Raw genomic sequence first — 13,206 nt, 5'->3', positions numbered from 1 at the left:
AGAACATTTATTTTATGTGTATGAGTACACTGTCACTCTCTTCAGACACACCAGAAGAGACCATCAGATCCCATTACAGAAGATTGTGAGCCACCATGTGGTTGCTGGGATTTGAACTCAGGACCTCTGAAAGAGCAGTTGGTGCTCTTGACCACTGAGCCATCTCTCCAGTCCTGATTCACCCTTTAGACATCTTTTCAGGGCCTAGATTTAAGATGGAGGACCCTGTGATCTGACTTCTCTCTCACACTATAGTCCCCACATGCGGCCTACTGGAACAATAGTTCTAGGTTTCTCATTAAAAACAAAAACGGGCTGGAGAGATGGCTATGTGTGCTCTGTTTTGACGAGGACTCAAGCTTGGTCCCTAGCACCAGCACTGGACAGCTCCGCCGGGAAGGCGAGGCTTCCCTGAAGCCCCCTGCACTCATGGCACATACCCACAGAGACACATAAACTGAAAACCAACAAACAAAACGATGACAAAATAGGCTGGACAAAATAGGAGGCAGAGGAAGGCGGGTCCCTTGGAGTTTGAGGCCAGCCTGATCTACAGAGGGAGGACAGCCCAGCCCAGCCCCCCCCCCCCCCCCCCCCCCCCCCCGCCGCCTTGAGAAACCAAACAACAACAATAGAACAGAATAAAACAAGGCAAAACAAGCATGTTTCCAGAGTGGCTCTTGGTGGAGGCCCTGCTCTGGAAGTTCCCGTGACCACAGCCACACGCCCTTTTCATCTGCGTCACTGGCTTAAGGCAAGGCTGGGATGAGAACATGAGACCATGACACCAGATGTCCACAGACCCGATTCCAGAAAGGTGGTGTGACATGGACGGCTGAGGTCTTGCTGTTGTGCAGCCCTAGCACCGGCCAGGAGCACACCGTCTTCTGAGTCAGCCTCCATCAGTCCTAGTTCTTACTCTGGAGGACAGAACCAGGACTGGCCAACCGCACACTCGTCCCACAGATCCAGGCCTCCTGGGACAGACGTCCCTTGCTACTCCTTGCTCAGAGGCAGGTGCCTCCTGTCCTTGCCTGCATTTCGCCGCCTCTTCCGACTCAGGAAGCTCTCCAGCTTCTTGCTGCGTTTCAGCTCCTTGAACTTCTCGGCGAGGGCCAGCTGGCGCTGCTCAGCTAGACAAGGAGAAAGCAAGCAGCTGAGCAGAGGAAGCCAGTCCTCAGCTCTCATCAGGAAGCATCATTCTGGGCCCCGCTGGTGGGAGCTCACTGGTGTATGAGGGACAGACACACCATTGTGTGTGCTTGTGCTGCTGACCACAACTCTGCGGATGCTAGGCAAGAGCTCTTCCAAGGAGACAGCACCAGTCCAGTAAGTCGGCCTTGTTTTTCCCAGTGGTAGGAACCAAATCTGGGCCCCTGCTCATCCCAGGCCAGCGTGCTACACTGAGCGTGCCCCTGCCTAAGCTAACTGTCCTTCCTTTGAGGTAGGTCTTACTTTGTGGCCTTGCCTGACCTGCACTCACTCTGTAGACCAGGCTGGCCTCAAACTCAGAAATCTGCCTGCCTCTGCCTCCCAAGTGATGGGACTAAAGGGGAGTGCGGCCAACAGCCCTAAGCTAACTTTATATGAGTACACTGTAACTATCTTCAGACACTCCAGAAGAGGGCATTACAGATGGTTGTGAGTCACCTTGTGGTTGCTGGGAATTGAACTCGGGTCCTCTGGAAAAGCAGTCAGTGCTGTTAACTGTCAAGCCATCTCTCCAGCTAACTTTTTTTGTTTGGTTGGTTGTTTTGTTTTGTTTTTGTCGAGACAGGGTTTCTCTGTGTAGCCCTGGCTGTCCTGGAACTCACTCTGCAGACCAGGCTGGCCTCGAACTCAGAAATCCGCCTGCCTCTGCCTCCCATACAGCTAACTTTTTATGACTGAAGTCTTACTTACTCAACTAAACCAAGTGTGGGCTCCTTTGTGCCTGGACAAGCAGGTGGGTGGAGACAACCATGACAGTCATACACACACACACACACACACACACACACTCTCTCTCTCTCCCCCTCCCCCAAATCTGAGGCCCACCTTCACCTTTCCATTCTCCTATCTTCGCTCTTCTGCAAGCATATTCCACTCTTCTTGTTTTCTATGATGCTGGGATCGAACTGAAAGCTTCCTGCGTGCTAGCTAAGCAAGCCCTCTACCGACCAAGCCACACCCCAGCCTCCCTGACAGACAGTATCTCACTAGAGCTACAGGATGGTCACAAGCACCTCCAGAGCTCTGCCCCACTCACATTTCTTCAGGAAGTATGGCCGATGGCCCTGCTGGGCTAGAGCCCTCCGCTCCTGCTTCAGGGCCAAGCGCAGCTCCTGCTGCTGCTTGCGCTCCTGCTGTGCCATTTCTTGCTGCTCCTGAGGACAGAGGTGAGGTGGGGAGGGTGAGTGACTGACCTGCAGGGTCTCTGACCGCTCGCTCTCACCACACCTGCAGCCAGCGCCCACGCACTCACCATCCGCTGAAGCAGCTGCTGCAGTCTCTCATGCTCCTCCCCTGAGCGGTGCTTCTTCAGCTGCTTCTTCACAAGCTGCATGTTGGAAAATGAATAACTGCTTAACATTCTGTGGTGAGCAGTAAAAGGTTCACATAAACTAACAGGAAAACAATAAACAAGATGCCCAGTGTTGGTGTCTGAGGATCTAGCACAGCACCAAACACACATGCTAGCACTGAGCTACAGTTCCCAGCCTCACCTTGTTAGGGGCCACTTGTTTCTCTCTCTCTCCCCCCCTCCCTCCCTTCCCTCAAATAATTCCTTCCTTGGTCTCTCCCGGGGGCACCACCACCACCTGACTCCTTTTTATCCTCACTCCCACTCCCCCAAGACAGGGTTTCTCTGTGTAGCCCTGGCTATCCTGGAGCTCACTCTGTAGACCAGGCTGCCTCTTGCCTCTGGAGTGCTGGAATTGAAGGTGTGTGCCACCACTGCCCAGACCTTTTTATCCTTCCCATAGTTAGAAAACTCAAGCAGCCAAGCATAGTTCTAGGATAGCCAGAGCTACAGAGACACTATTAAAAAAAAAAAAAGAAAGAAAAAGAAATAAACCAGGCGCACGCCTGTAATCCCAGCACTCTGGGAAGCAGAGGCGGATTTCTGAGTTCAAGGCCAGCCTGTCTACAGAGTGAGTTCCAGGACAGCCAGAGCTACACAGAGAAACCCTGTCTTGAAAAAAAAAAAAAAGGAAGGAAGGAAGGAAGGAAGGAAGGAAGGAAGGAAGGAAGGAAGGAAGAAAAGCGAAGCCAAGCTGGTAAAACAATTCAGGGAGTGAGGGAGGCACTTGGCCCACAGGCCCGATGGCGGCCTCGAACCTGAACCCAGAGATGAGGGAGAGCAGCCACTCCCTAAGTTATCCTGCCTGCCAACCCTCAGGGAGGTGACACACACACTTCTACACACACTTCTCAATGACTGAAAGCAACACTGTGCTAAGTGCAATCAGCCAGGAACAGGCAGACAATTATCATATGCTTTTTGGTTTTTGTTTGTTTGTTTGTTTTTTCGAGACAGGGCTTCTCTGTGTAGACCTGGCTGTCCTGAAACTCACTCTGTAGGCCAGGCTGGCCTCAAATTCACCAGTCTCTGCCTCCCAAGTGCTGGGATTAAAGACGTGCGCCACCACCCGGCTATCATATGGAAAAGCCATAGTTGGTTTCAAATAGAGAACAGAGGCTATGGGAGCCTGCAAAGGGTGTAGGAAGGGCTGGATAGGGCGAGTCAGTTGACAGGCAGGGGTGCAGCTGCACAGGAAGGATTCCCAAGGTTTAACAGGACACAGGTAACTATGACAGACAAGTAACTGAATCTCTTATTTTGTTTTATCTATCTATATAGCTATTTGTTTGTTCATTTGTTTTGAGGTAGGGAGATGAGGTTTCATGGCCCAGGGTAGCTTCAAATTCTCTACCTTTGTGCCTCGTTTCCCAAAGTAGCTGGGTCATAGATTATAGATATGTGCCACTAAGGCTAGCTTAACTGAGTTCTTCAAAATAGCCAATGAGAGGATATTGATGGTTCCAACATGACGCAATGACTACGTGAGACTATGAAGCTATAACCCATACCTTAATCATTATAAAGACATACCGACATGTCATTCTACCCCACGTTAGTATTCACTACTATCAACTTAAAAAGTGTGTGTGTATATATATATATATATATATATATATATTCATTTTAAACACAACTGAAGCAAAGGGTGCGAAGCAATCTGACCACAGCCACTAAACTGATGCGCCAACTAAGAGCCAGAGACCTGCGCCCGCCCACCGCGCTTCCTCCTCCTCTTCCAGACTGGCCATCATGCCTGGTTCCCACCCTCCAAGTGTAAGTAGACCAGCCTCAAACTACAGACCTGTTTCTCTTTGGCTCGGATATCATTCAGGAACTGGTAAGTTTTGTCAAACACTTCAGGGTTATACTCTCCTGACAGATCGTCAAAGCGGGGGTCTCGGGCGACCTTTGCAAAACACAGAGAGACTATCAACCGCTTGTTCAGTCTCCTGTCTCCAAGGAAGTTCCTGTTCCCTATCCTTTCCTCACCTTTTTACTGACGGGAACCACTTGACGTAAGAATGGCACCCGGGCTTTGGCTGACATTTCCAGAGGCCTAAGGAGAAATGAAAGGTCAGGGCAAGTGTACTATGGCCTTAGAGAAAGACTGGCGCTGTGCCACGCATGGAGACAGAGATCTAGTCAAGGTCCCGGGTAAGTCTTAGCTCCAAGGCTGTGTGTGCTTTGTCCTCACCGGTGCTTATCGGCGACACATGCCGGTTGGGTGGGGCTTCGAGTTTTAGCGCTCTTTCCAGCTCCCAATTGTTTGTATGCCTTGGGTCTGGTGTGTCTCTGTAATCTCAGAAGCTCCTCAAATGACATGTCAGATGTGTCTGCTGGAGGGAAAGGTCACACAACTCCAGTCAGCACCTCCCTGCTGCAGGAAAGACTTCATTGGGCTAGACTCAGCAGATGAAAACACAAGCTGCCAGGCTGGACCACCTAGGTTAGAGCCGGGACTCACATGGTTTAGGGAGGGGACAGACACAAAAGCTGTCCTCTGAGTTCCATGTCCTCATTCTAACATACACACATCAGCAACACAGCAAACACCATCCTTTCCAACTTTCTCCATCACAGTAACCAACATTACTTGCTAGGTAGCACAGGTTGGTTCTCTGTAATGGTGCTAGACAGGATTGGTGTAGTCCCGGAAGTCCTGGGATTTTCTCTGTGGACCAGGCTGGCCTCAAACCTAAGGTATCTGCCTGCCTCTGCCTCTAGAGCTCTGGGATTAAAAAGGTGTATGCCACCACCGCCTGGCCGGAGCCTACTTATTTTTGCATACTAAAAAGGAATCTGACTTACCAGTCCCTGAGCAAATTGTCATGGTATCATGAACTCGATGCTCTCCAGTGGCTTCCATTTTGCTCAGCTAGCTTGGGATTCACTATGTCAAGGGTTCTCAACCTTTGATTGGGGAAGGTATCCAAAGATCCTTTCACAGGGGTTGCATAAGACCATCAGAAGCACAGATATTTACATTACTATTCGTAACAGTAGCAAAATGCAGAGTTATGAAGTAGCAAGAAAATAACTTTATGGTTGGGGGGGGGTCACCGGTGTCACAGCATTAGGAAAGTTGAGAACCACTGGAATATGTAGACCAGGCTGGTTCGGCGTGCACAGGAATCTGGATGCCTCTGCCTCCTGAGTGCTGGACAGGCGTGTGCTAACCCGCCTGGCTAAACACCTTTTCTGAGAGGGTAAGTGGAACGACGACCTTTTTGCTTTGCTGTTTGATTATTCTTTATTTCCAAGTGCATGCACCAAGTGGCTGCACCCCGCCCTACTAAACTCAGAAGAACCCGAATCCTACCTTTGTGAATATGCCCACAGCCGGGCAGTGGTGGCACACGCCTTCAATCCCAGCACCTGGGAGGCAGAGGCGGGCGGATTTCTGAGATCGAGGCCAGCCTGGTCTACAGAGTGAGTTCCAGGACAGCCAGGGCTACACAACCCTGTCTCAAAGAAAACCAAAGGAAAAACAAACACAAGAATATGCCCAGGCCCGGAGTCTTATACCTACATAATCCCAGTACTTTGGGCTGAGACAGGGCGGCCAAGAGTTCGAAATTGACCTGGGCCACAACTCTAAGACATCCTCCCCTGCCCCGTCCTAAACAAAACCAAACCACGAAAGTTGTCCCAAAGTCGTAATGCCGGAAGCGCCCTCCTTCACCCTCCACTGAATTGCGGCGCTCAGGGCGGCTTCCGTTCCCGCAGCCAAACGCCTCGCGCTCGCCCCGACCTTAAGCCCTCACCCTTCGTCTGGCCGCCGGTCACATCCCCGCCCTTCATGGCGCGGCGGGGAGCTCCGGCCCCGGCCTGAGCACTAGCACCAGCTTTCGGCATGTTCCGCGTAGTCCCGTTGATAAAACGCACCACTTCCGCTCACGGAGAGCTCCCAAGTCCCACCCCTTCCGGAAGCCTGAGCCAATGTGCTGAGGGCTCTGCCCGGCACCGCCCTGCAGTGGTCGGACTTCAGTTTCGGGCCGGATGAGGCCCCAGAGCAGCTGCCCGGCTCATGGCTTTGGATTTCCTCAGACGCTTGGCCGCGTAGCCAGAACCTCAAGGGTTCTTTGCCTCCGCCCCTCTATCGTAGTCGCCAGAAATATGACACGTTTGGAAGTTTTATGTTTTATAAAGTCAGAGCTGCCTGAGCTGCAGGGTACAGCAACAGCTCAAGGAAGGGTGACGCTGTCTGTTGGTCCCCACCACCGCGGGCTGGGGAGGGGGTTTCATGCCAACAGCTGAGGCTCCTCTCAGCTCCCGGGCGATGCTCAAGCAGGGAGAGGGTGGTCGCGGGAGGGAAGCTCCGGAGGCTCCAACACTGCTGGCTTCTTCTCCCCACTCCTGTCCCTTTCCAGCACAGCCTGGCTGCCCGGCTGGCCTTGGGCAGAGCGAAGGCCCAGGAGCCGTGGAGGAGGCGGATGGGACAGCACCAAGGGAAGGGGCCCTCGGCCCAAGGGAGGAGGGAAAGGCCCTCCCCCCAACACTCCCCACTTATTCACAGCACAGAAAAACACCTCTAGTCCATCAACTCCACGTGGAGGTATACTGAGTCCAGGGTCCAAAGGGGCAGGCAGGTGAGTTGGGCAGGGGCGACGACGAGCAGGCTCAGGAGGGGAGGCAGCAGGACGGACCTCCTCCTACCCGTGGGAGGAGACAATGGGCCGGCTGATATTGCTGTTGGTGGTCATGGCGTTGAGCTCCCACCTGCAAAGGCCAACAATGGGCAGAGAAAACGAGAGCTGGTCTCCATGACAGCCCAGAATTCTTTGAACAAAGCTCAACACAGCAGCCTTCCAATCTCCCACAGCCAGGCCCCACCCACCCCGACATCTCACACCACCTACTCAGCCACCTCCAAGCTCCGTGGGATTTCCTGTTTATGTTTGCGCAGACTAGGAATCTAAGCGCCAGGTTTATCTGTACCCATTTCAGTGAACACCCCAGGGTATCTGCTGCTCTGCAGACTGCCAGGCAGCACTCCCCACATCCCTACCAGAGACCATCCCCTGCTGCCTAGTGCCCTTATTTTAAGGCCGATCCAGACCTCCTGTCTCCCTAAACTCCGGGGCCTAAGGACTTTCTCATCCACCCCATCAAATTAAATTACACTTTCCACAATACTTTCATTTTACAAAGTCTTAAGTCTTCCTTATTCCAAGACACTAAGCCTAAACGTGTCCTCAGCATTAAGGTACGTGCACCTGTGTTAAAGTGGGGCCGGCCTGGGATTCATCACCAAAGGACACCGAGACCTTACAAGCAGGACTTACAACAACCTGGCTCGTGGAGGAGGGAATGTCTCAGAATGACTGAGAGGAGGAAACAATTCAATACTTGAATTAACTGGCAAACCTCTCTCCATTTCTGACCTAAGGCAGTCTGAAACTCTTCAATTTCTACTTTGTAGTCAATCCTGAAATTTAGTCAGTCGCTCTCAAAATACATCACCAAAACAAAATGAAACAAGCAAAACCGCACAAGGAAGCAGAGCTTCTGAGCACGGCTCCAACAAGTTCACATTGTTTTCTTACAGAGCTGACAGTTGTCATGTGATGGCAACATAACCTTTACCTTCTTGTTCCTCACAAAGTCTCATCTCCGGCAGACACAAGTGTTGCGTGCTGAGGCCTAGCTAATCAGGTCACACCTGTGCTGGCCACTCACCCTTCACCAATCCCTCCTCTGCAACCACCTGCTTTACCTGATGTCATGGGGCAAACAGGACTGGTCCAGGTTATACTGAATCACTGCCAGTTTGCAGAGAGTCTTCAGACTAGGACCTTTTAAAGGAGGAGTTGGAGAACAGTCAGAGCAGGGAAAGGTCCCATTCTGGTCACCACCCAGAGAAAGAGAACCTGACAGTAGAAGCACTTCAGAAATAAGTACTTACTGAAGTCCAAGATGTGTAAGTCAGAATGATCTATGAGGTCAAATTCATCCCCCAGGCCTTCCTCGGGAGAGGGGCTGTGCCAATGAAAGAGAGGAAAGAGTAGGTACTGGAACTGCACCCAGACCCTCACCCAGATCCCACCCGCATATGTGACATGCAGGCCCTTTCCCAAGTCCCCCCCTCCTAACCTGGTACCACCAAAGAGGACAATCTTATCACCAACAATACAGCAGCACTGGCGGCGGCGGGGACAGGGCCCTTTCCCCTTCGGTTCAATCTTCTTCCATGTAAAGGACCCTAAGAGAGATCCTAGAGGTTCAATTCCTGGCCAACCTAGACATCTACACACACCACTCCAACCCACCGCTTACTCAGGGTTATTTATGCTACTCTGCCTCAATGTTCCTGCCCCTCCCCTAAAGGTAATGTCCCTTACCAGGATTAAACTTCCAGAGGTCATGGAAATGCCGATTCAGCCTTGCATTATAGCCACCAAAGATGTACAGCTCTCCATTGTAGCCAACTGCAAGGGCAGAGACATGTCAGGAGAGAACAGGGTTGCACAGAGGCATTCACCAAAACATATCAGACACTCACAGGCTGAATGGCTCCTGCGCCCCTCAGGCAGCACTGGCGTGTGAGGACAGTCGAGCCAGGCCTCGGTTCTGGTATCAAAGACCCGAATTCGATTACAGTAGATCTCATTGTTGGAATGAAATGGCCCAAAGCGGTCAGCACGGCCCCCGAAGACATACATGTGACTGCCCAGCATCGTGGCCGAGTGGAAGTCCCTCCAACGTGCAGGATTGCCCTAGCCAAGAGCAGAGAGCGGGGAAGGGAGTCAGCCTGGGCTCGGCGAGGGGAACTACCTGAGCTTCCCAGGATTTCAGCCGAGGGTGGGGATCTGACAGACAAAGTGCAGACCTTTGTACACACAAGGGTCCAGGTCATGGTGCTGGTATCCAACTTGTGGATGTCGTTGGAAAAGCAGTCAGCCTGAGCAACGGAAGGTAGACCATCATGTCAATGGTTACTCTGTGACCCTCTACCTGCCCCTTAAAAGCCTCCTGTCCCACCATGCTAAATTTCTTTTCTTCCTGTTGATATAAAACTAGTTTTTTTACCACACTTACCAGCTGTTCATATCCCCCAAAAATGTACATGATCTTGCCCAGGACACAAGCTGAATGTCCGTCCCGGGCCCCAGGAACTGTTCCTGACACTCGGGGTGTAGACCACTTGTGAGTATCTGAGAGAGGTGAGAGAACGGCACAGGTCAGCTGACACACTGGCCTCAATTCTGGCCTTCCCTTCTCCAGCACTCTCTCCCCACCACCCCTTTCCCAGGCCCCAGGCGTCATTTGAGACCCATACTCACTGACATCAAAGGCATAGAGTACATTGCAGGCCCCTTCGGTGTCATTGCGCCCACCCCAAAGGAAGACGGTGTCATCAATGAGGACGGTTGAGTGTCCATACCGCATGTAGGGCACAACAGGAGCCTGCCCTCGGACGGCAGGCCTCACTGGGGGCAGCTTTGTCCAACGCAGGGACACTGTGAATACAGCTCTTTTCAGCCCTGGGAACCTTGCAGGCTGCCACCTTGTCCCAAACGAACCATTCTTACCCAACCTCCTTGCCACAGAGACCACCGCTGAACTTCAATTAGGTGCCCACTACCTCCCCTGATGTAGGGACTCCATAAAGGTACCAGGAATGGCTTACCAGCATTGAAAATGTGCACATCTATCTGCCGTAGTGTTTCATAGTCTTCACCAGAGCAGTAACCCCCGAAGGAGTAGACTCGGTGCCCGACAGCCACCGCAGCATGGTTCACCCTGCGTGGCCCGCCCTCCAGATGCACTGTCCACCGTAACATCCCCTGGGCCGCAAGTTACAGAAACATGTCTCCCCGGCACGGCCTGTTGCCTCTGCTACCTGCACACAAGTCAGGGCCACAGGTTCCTCAGATGAGGCTTCTGCCCACTTCAACGTGGCTGCCCAGGACCAGTCTTTGCCTCCAAGTGCCACCCCAGTGGCCCTCCCACACAACCCCTCTACAGGGACACTAGTCACAGCTCAGGTGGCTGGCTGTGCCCCAGGAGAGCTGCAGAGGTCAAGGAGCTAGCCCTGGCCCTGTGTTCTCCCACAGTGAAGGGTGGGGCCACCTTAACCTGACTGCCAGCTCAGAATCTGGTGATCATGACTGCCCCCCTGCTCCTGTCAACTCTACCCCATCCCTGGCCTGGAGCAAGCTGCAAGCGCCCCCCCCTCCTCCAAGCCCCTTTCCCACACTGGGTGTGTTCTTGCTTCTGGCTCTGCTTACTGCCACCTCTCTAAGAATTTCCCTCCATCTCTTAAAGGTAGGGATCTCAAAATACTCACAGCTATTAATAGCCCAGACAGCCCCAGACACTGAGAGCTGGCATCAGTGCTTTAAAGTAAAAAGAAGCTCTTAGGCTTCTAGAGTGGAACAGTGTCCCTACCTAGGACAGGGAACTCCATGTGACCATGGTTGATTAGCCCTTCAGAGATTCTTGTCAAGCTGATCCGTTGTCCCCGGGGTCACCCAGGGTGTCTACAGGCAGGAGGAGTTCCTTTGACAGCTGTGGCTCGTAGTAAGCTGCCAGGACTAGAAACTTAAGCCAGAAAGGTATGTGTCTACTGAGAGTTGGGGGCAGGGAAGAGTTCTTTCAACTTTCCCAACCCTGCAATTGGAGAACAAGCCATTTCCAGCAGCCCTTGCCCTGTCTGGATCTCTAAAGGAGGGATGGGGTGAGAGTGTAGATTGGAAAGAGGGAAGAAAGCAAAGATGCCTTTGGGCAGAACAAGAGAAAGCCCCAAGCATGAGAACAGTCTTGTCCTCTTAAAGACAGCCTGTCAACCTAGTGAGACTAGGGGCATTTGAGAGCTCTTTCTGGTAAATCTTTTTTGCAACTAGGGATACCTATGCCAGGAGACATCTGATGGGTTTGGGTGATCATCTGCTTCCTGTTCAAAAAGCCTTGGAAGGGAGGACAGAGGGGAGGTAATCTCAAGCAAAGGAGGTCTCCTTTTTTTGTTTGTTTGTTTGTTTTTCTCTGTGTAGCCCTGGCTGTCCAGGAACTCACTCTGTAGACCAGACTGGCCTCAAACACAGAAATCCGCCTGCCTCTGCCTCCCAAGTGCTGGGATTACAGGCATGTGCCACCACGCCCGGCTAAAGGAGGTCTCCTTAAAGGGGACAGATATGGCTTTCACCAACTGCCCACCCAATCTCCCCAGTCTTTCACTGTATACTGTAAATAGCCATCTCTCTCAACCTGAAATAGCAGCAGCCTAAAGTTAAACTGTCACTACACTGCTCCTACTCTCCAGTCTGTGCTTACGATCGAAGGGGGACCGAAAGCGTTAAGAATCCAAGTCCAAGGCAGTTGTGGTGGGGCGTGGAGGCAGGGGGATGTCTGTGTAATTAAGGCCAGCCTCATGGGTCTACAGAGTAAATTCCACATCAGCCAGAGCTACAAGTCCCCGTCTCAAAACAAACAAAACCAAAATAAGATAGAAAAAGAATGTGGTGGAGGAGAGCCGGATATCTCCCTTCAAGTCCAGATAAAATGAAAATGCACAAAAATGAGACCACATGCAATCCCAGTGGTAGACGGGTGAAGAATCCCATCGTCTTCATAAGGATAACTCAAAGGCAGGGGTTATATGCTATCTCTGGGTCTCCAGAATTTTCCACCACTAGGCCATTTTCAACCTCCCAGCCCCTTGATGTAGGCTTCCCCTCCCTGCCACATATTTTCTCTTTTTTTTTTCTTGGTTTTTCGAGACAGGGTTTCTCTGTGTAGCCCTGGCTGTCCTGGAACTCACTCTGTAGACCAGGCTGGCCTCGAACTCAGAAATCCGCCTGTCTCTGCCTCCCAAGTGCTGGGACTAAAGGCGTGCGCCACCACCGCCAGGCTCCTCCCTGCCACTTTCAGTCCCCGCATGCGACCCTTCCCGTCTTAATCTCCCGAGGGCCTTGCAGTTCCGTCTCCCACCACTCCAAGGCCCACACTAGAACGCTCTAACTCGTCTACGTCCACGAAGAGAAGAACACCTTCCTTCTCCCCTTCCAACCATAACCGTGCTCTCCGACTGCCGGGACGCCGGCTGCAGTCCACCTCTCCCAGCCGCCCCTCCCCCACGACGCCAGACACTGCCCCCTCCCCCTGCCATTATGCTCAGCTTCCTGATTCTCTTCAGAACCCACTCGTCCAGTTCTTTCAGCGCTTCCTCCAGCCACCAGGTCTCTCCCACCCGTCTTCAAGCCATTTTCCCCCCCAAACCTGTCTCGGCCCATTAACACTCCGCTTTCCCAGCATCCCCCGAGCTCCCTCCCCACCCCCATCTCAACCTTCTCGGCCCCTCCCCCGCGACCCCAGCGGCAGGCAATGGGCGTCGCTAGCCCCTCCAACCTTCCTCATCCCTCAACCTATCCCAGGCTACCTGCCAGGCCGGGCCGGGGTGGGGCCGCGGGTCCTCGCGCTGCCTGCAGCCTAGAACCCGTTGCCCGCCAACCGATTCCTCGGTCCCCAACGAGATAAACACTGCCAGACTTCGTCCTTCCGGCGGGCAGCGGGACGCGCACGTGCAGTGAGAACTCAGGGCCCGACAGCTTCAGGGACTTGTAGTCCACAAATTACCTCAGGGCCGCGCCGAGAGACGGAGGGTGGGTGGGGCGTGGTCGGTTTGTGCGCATGCGCAGAAC

At 52.8% G+C, this 13,206-nt stretch overlaps 2 protein-coding genes across 7 annotated transcripts; both read right to left on the bottom strand.

The window, feature by feature from the left end:
- Positions 1-642: 642 nt before the first annotated feature.
- Positions 643-6,593, bottom strand: Rrp36 (ribosomal RNA processing 36). 4 transcript variants are annotated; one of them, XM_052192094.1, is made up of 8 exons: positions 6,331-6,429; positions 5,375-5,476; positions 4,761-4,902; positions 4,556-4,622; positions 4,368-4,472; positions 2,465-2,539; positions 2,249-2,366; positions 643-1,133 (listed from the first exon to the last, which is right to left on the bottom strand). In XM_052192094.1, exons 2-8 carry the CDS (start codon positions 5,430-5,432, stop codon positions 997-999), a joined length of 702 nt encoding a protein of 233 aa, XP_052048054.1. In that variant the 5' UTR covers positions 5,433-5,476; positions 6,331-6,429; the 3' UTR covers positions 643-996. The 4 variants fall into 4 exon arrangements, with proteins under 4 accessions (XP_052048054.1, XP_052048056.1, XP_052048052.1 ...); XM_052192096.1 differs by having other exon boundaries at positions 5,375-5,504; positions 6,331-6,428; XM_052192092.1 differs by lacking the exon at positions 5,375-5,476 and having other exon boundaries at positions 6,331-6,593.
- Positions 6,594-6,690: 97 nt separating this feature from the next.
- Klhdc3 (kelch domain containing 3) lies at positions 6,691-13,176 on the bottom strand. Of its 3 annotated transcripts, none has more exons than XM_052192088.1 (12): positions 12,945-13,176; positions 10,958-11,110; positions 10,197-10,409; positions 9,850-10,026; positions 9,605-9,720; positions 9,396-9,467; positions 9,069-9,282; positions 8,908-8,994; positions 8,660-8,768; positions 8,472-8,545; positions 8,283-8,361; positions 6,691-7,285 (listed from the first exon to the last, which is right to left on the bottom strand). In XM_052192088.1, the coding sequence occupies exons 3-12, from the start codon at positions 10,348-10,350 to the stop codon at positions 7,219-7,221; spliced, it is 1,149 nt and encodes a 382-aa protein (XP_052048048.1). In that variant the 5' UTR covers positions 10,351-10,409; positions 10,958-11,110; positions 12,945-13,176; the 3' UTR covers positions 6,691-7,218. The 3 variants fall into 3 exon arrangements, with proteins under 3 accessions (XP_052048048.1, XP_052048049.1, XP_052048050.1); XM_052192089.1 differs by lacking the exon at positions 12,945-13,176 and adding an exon at positions 12,709-12,775; XM_052192090.1 differs by lacking the exon at positions 10,958-11,110.
- Between the last annotated feature and the right edge of the window lie 30 nt (positions 13,177-13,206).

The sequence above is a fragment of the Apodemus sylvaticus genome, chromosome 9, assembly GCF_947179515.1.
Source record: "Apodemus sylvaticus chromosome 9, mApoSyl1.1, whole genome shotgun sequence".
NCBI classification, from domain to species: Eukaryota; Metazoa; Chordata; class Mammalia; order Rodentia; family Muridae; genus Apodemus; species Apodemus sylvaticus.
The sequence above is the reverse complement of the archived record's forward strand: the minus strand, read 5'-3'. Positions and strand labels throughout refer to the sequence as shown.

Bases quoted from the DNA above. Each gene is read 5' to 3' on its own strand.
- Rrp36 (XM_052192092.1), bottom strand. From the start codon at position 6,421: ATGCCGAAAGCTGGTGCTAGTGCTCAGGCCGGGGCCGGAGCTCCCCGC. The intron at 4,473-4,555 runs GTGAGGAAAGGA...TGTTTTGCAAAG, and splicing joins TGGTTCCCGTCAGTAAAAAG to GTCGCCCGAGACCCCCGCTT. The intron at 2,367-2,464 runs GTGAGTGCGTGG...CTCTGTCCTCAG, and splicing joins AGCAGCTGCTTCAGCGGATG to GAGCAGCAAGAAATGGCACA.
- Klhdc3 (XM_052192088.1), bottom strand. From the start codon at position 10,350: ATGTTACGGTGGACAGTGCATCTGGAGGGCGGGCCACGCAGGGTGAAC. The intron at 10,027-10,196 runs GTAAGCCATTCC...CTGTATTCACAG, and splicing joins TGTGCACATTTTCAATGCTG to TGTCCCTGCGTTGGACAAAG. The intron at 8,362-8,471 runs GTAAGTACTTAT...CTCCTTTAAAAG, and splicing joins CTTACACATCTTGGACTTCA to GTCCTAGTCTGAAGACTCTC.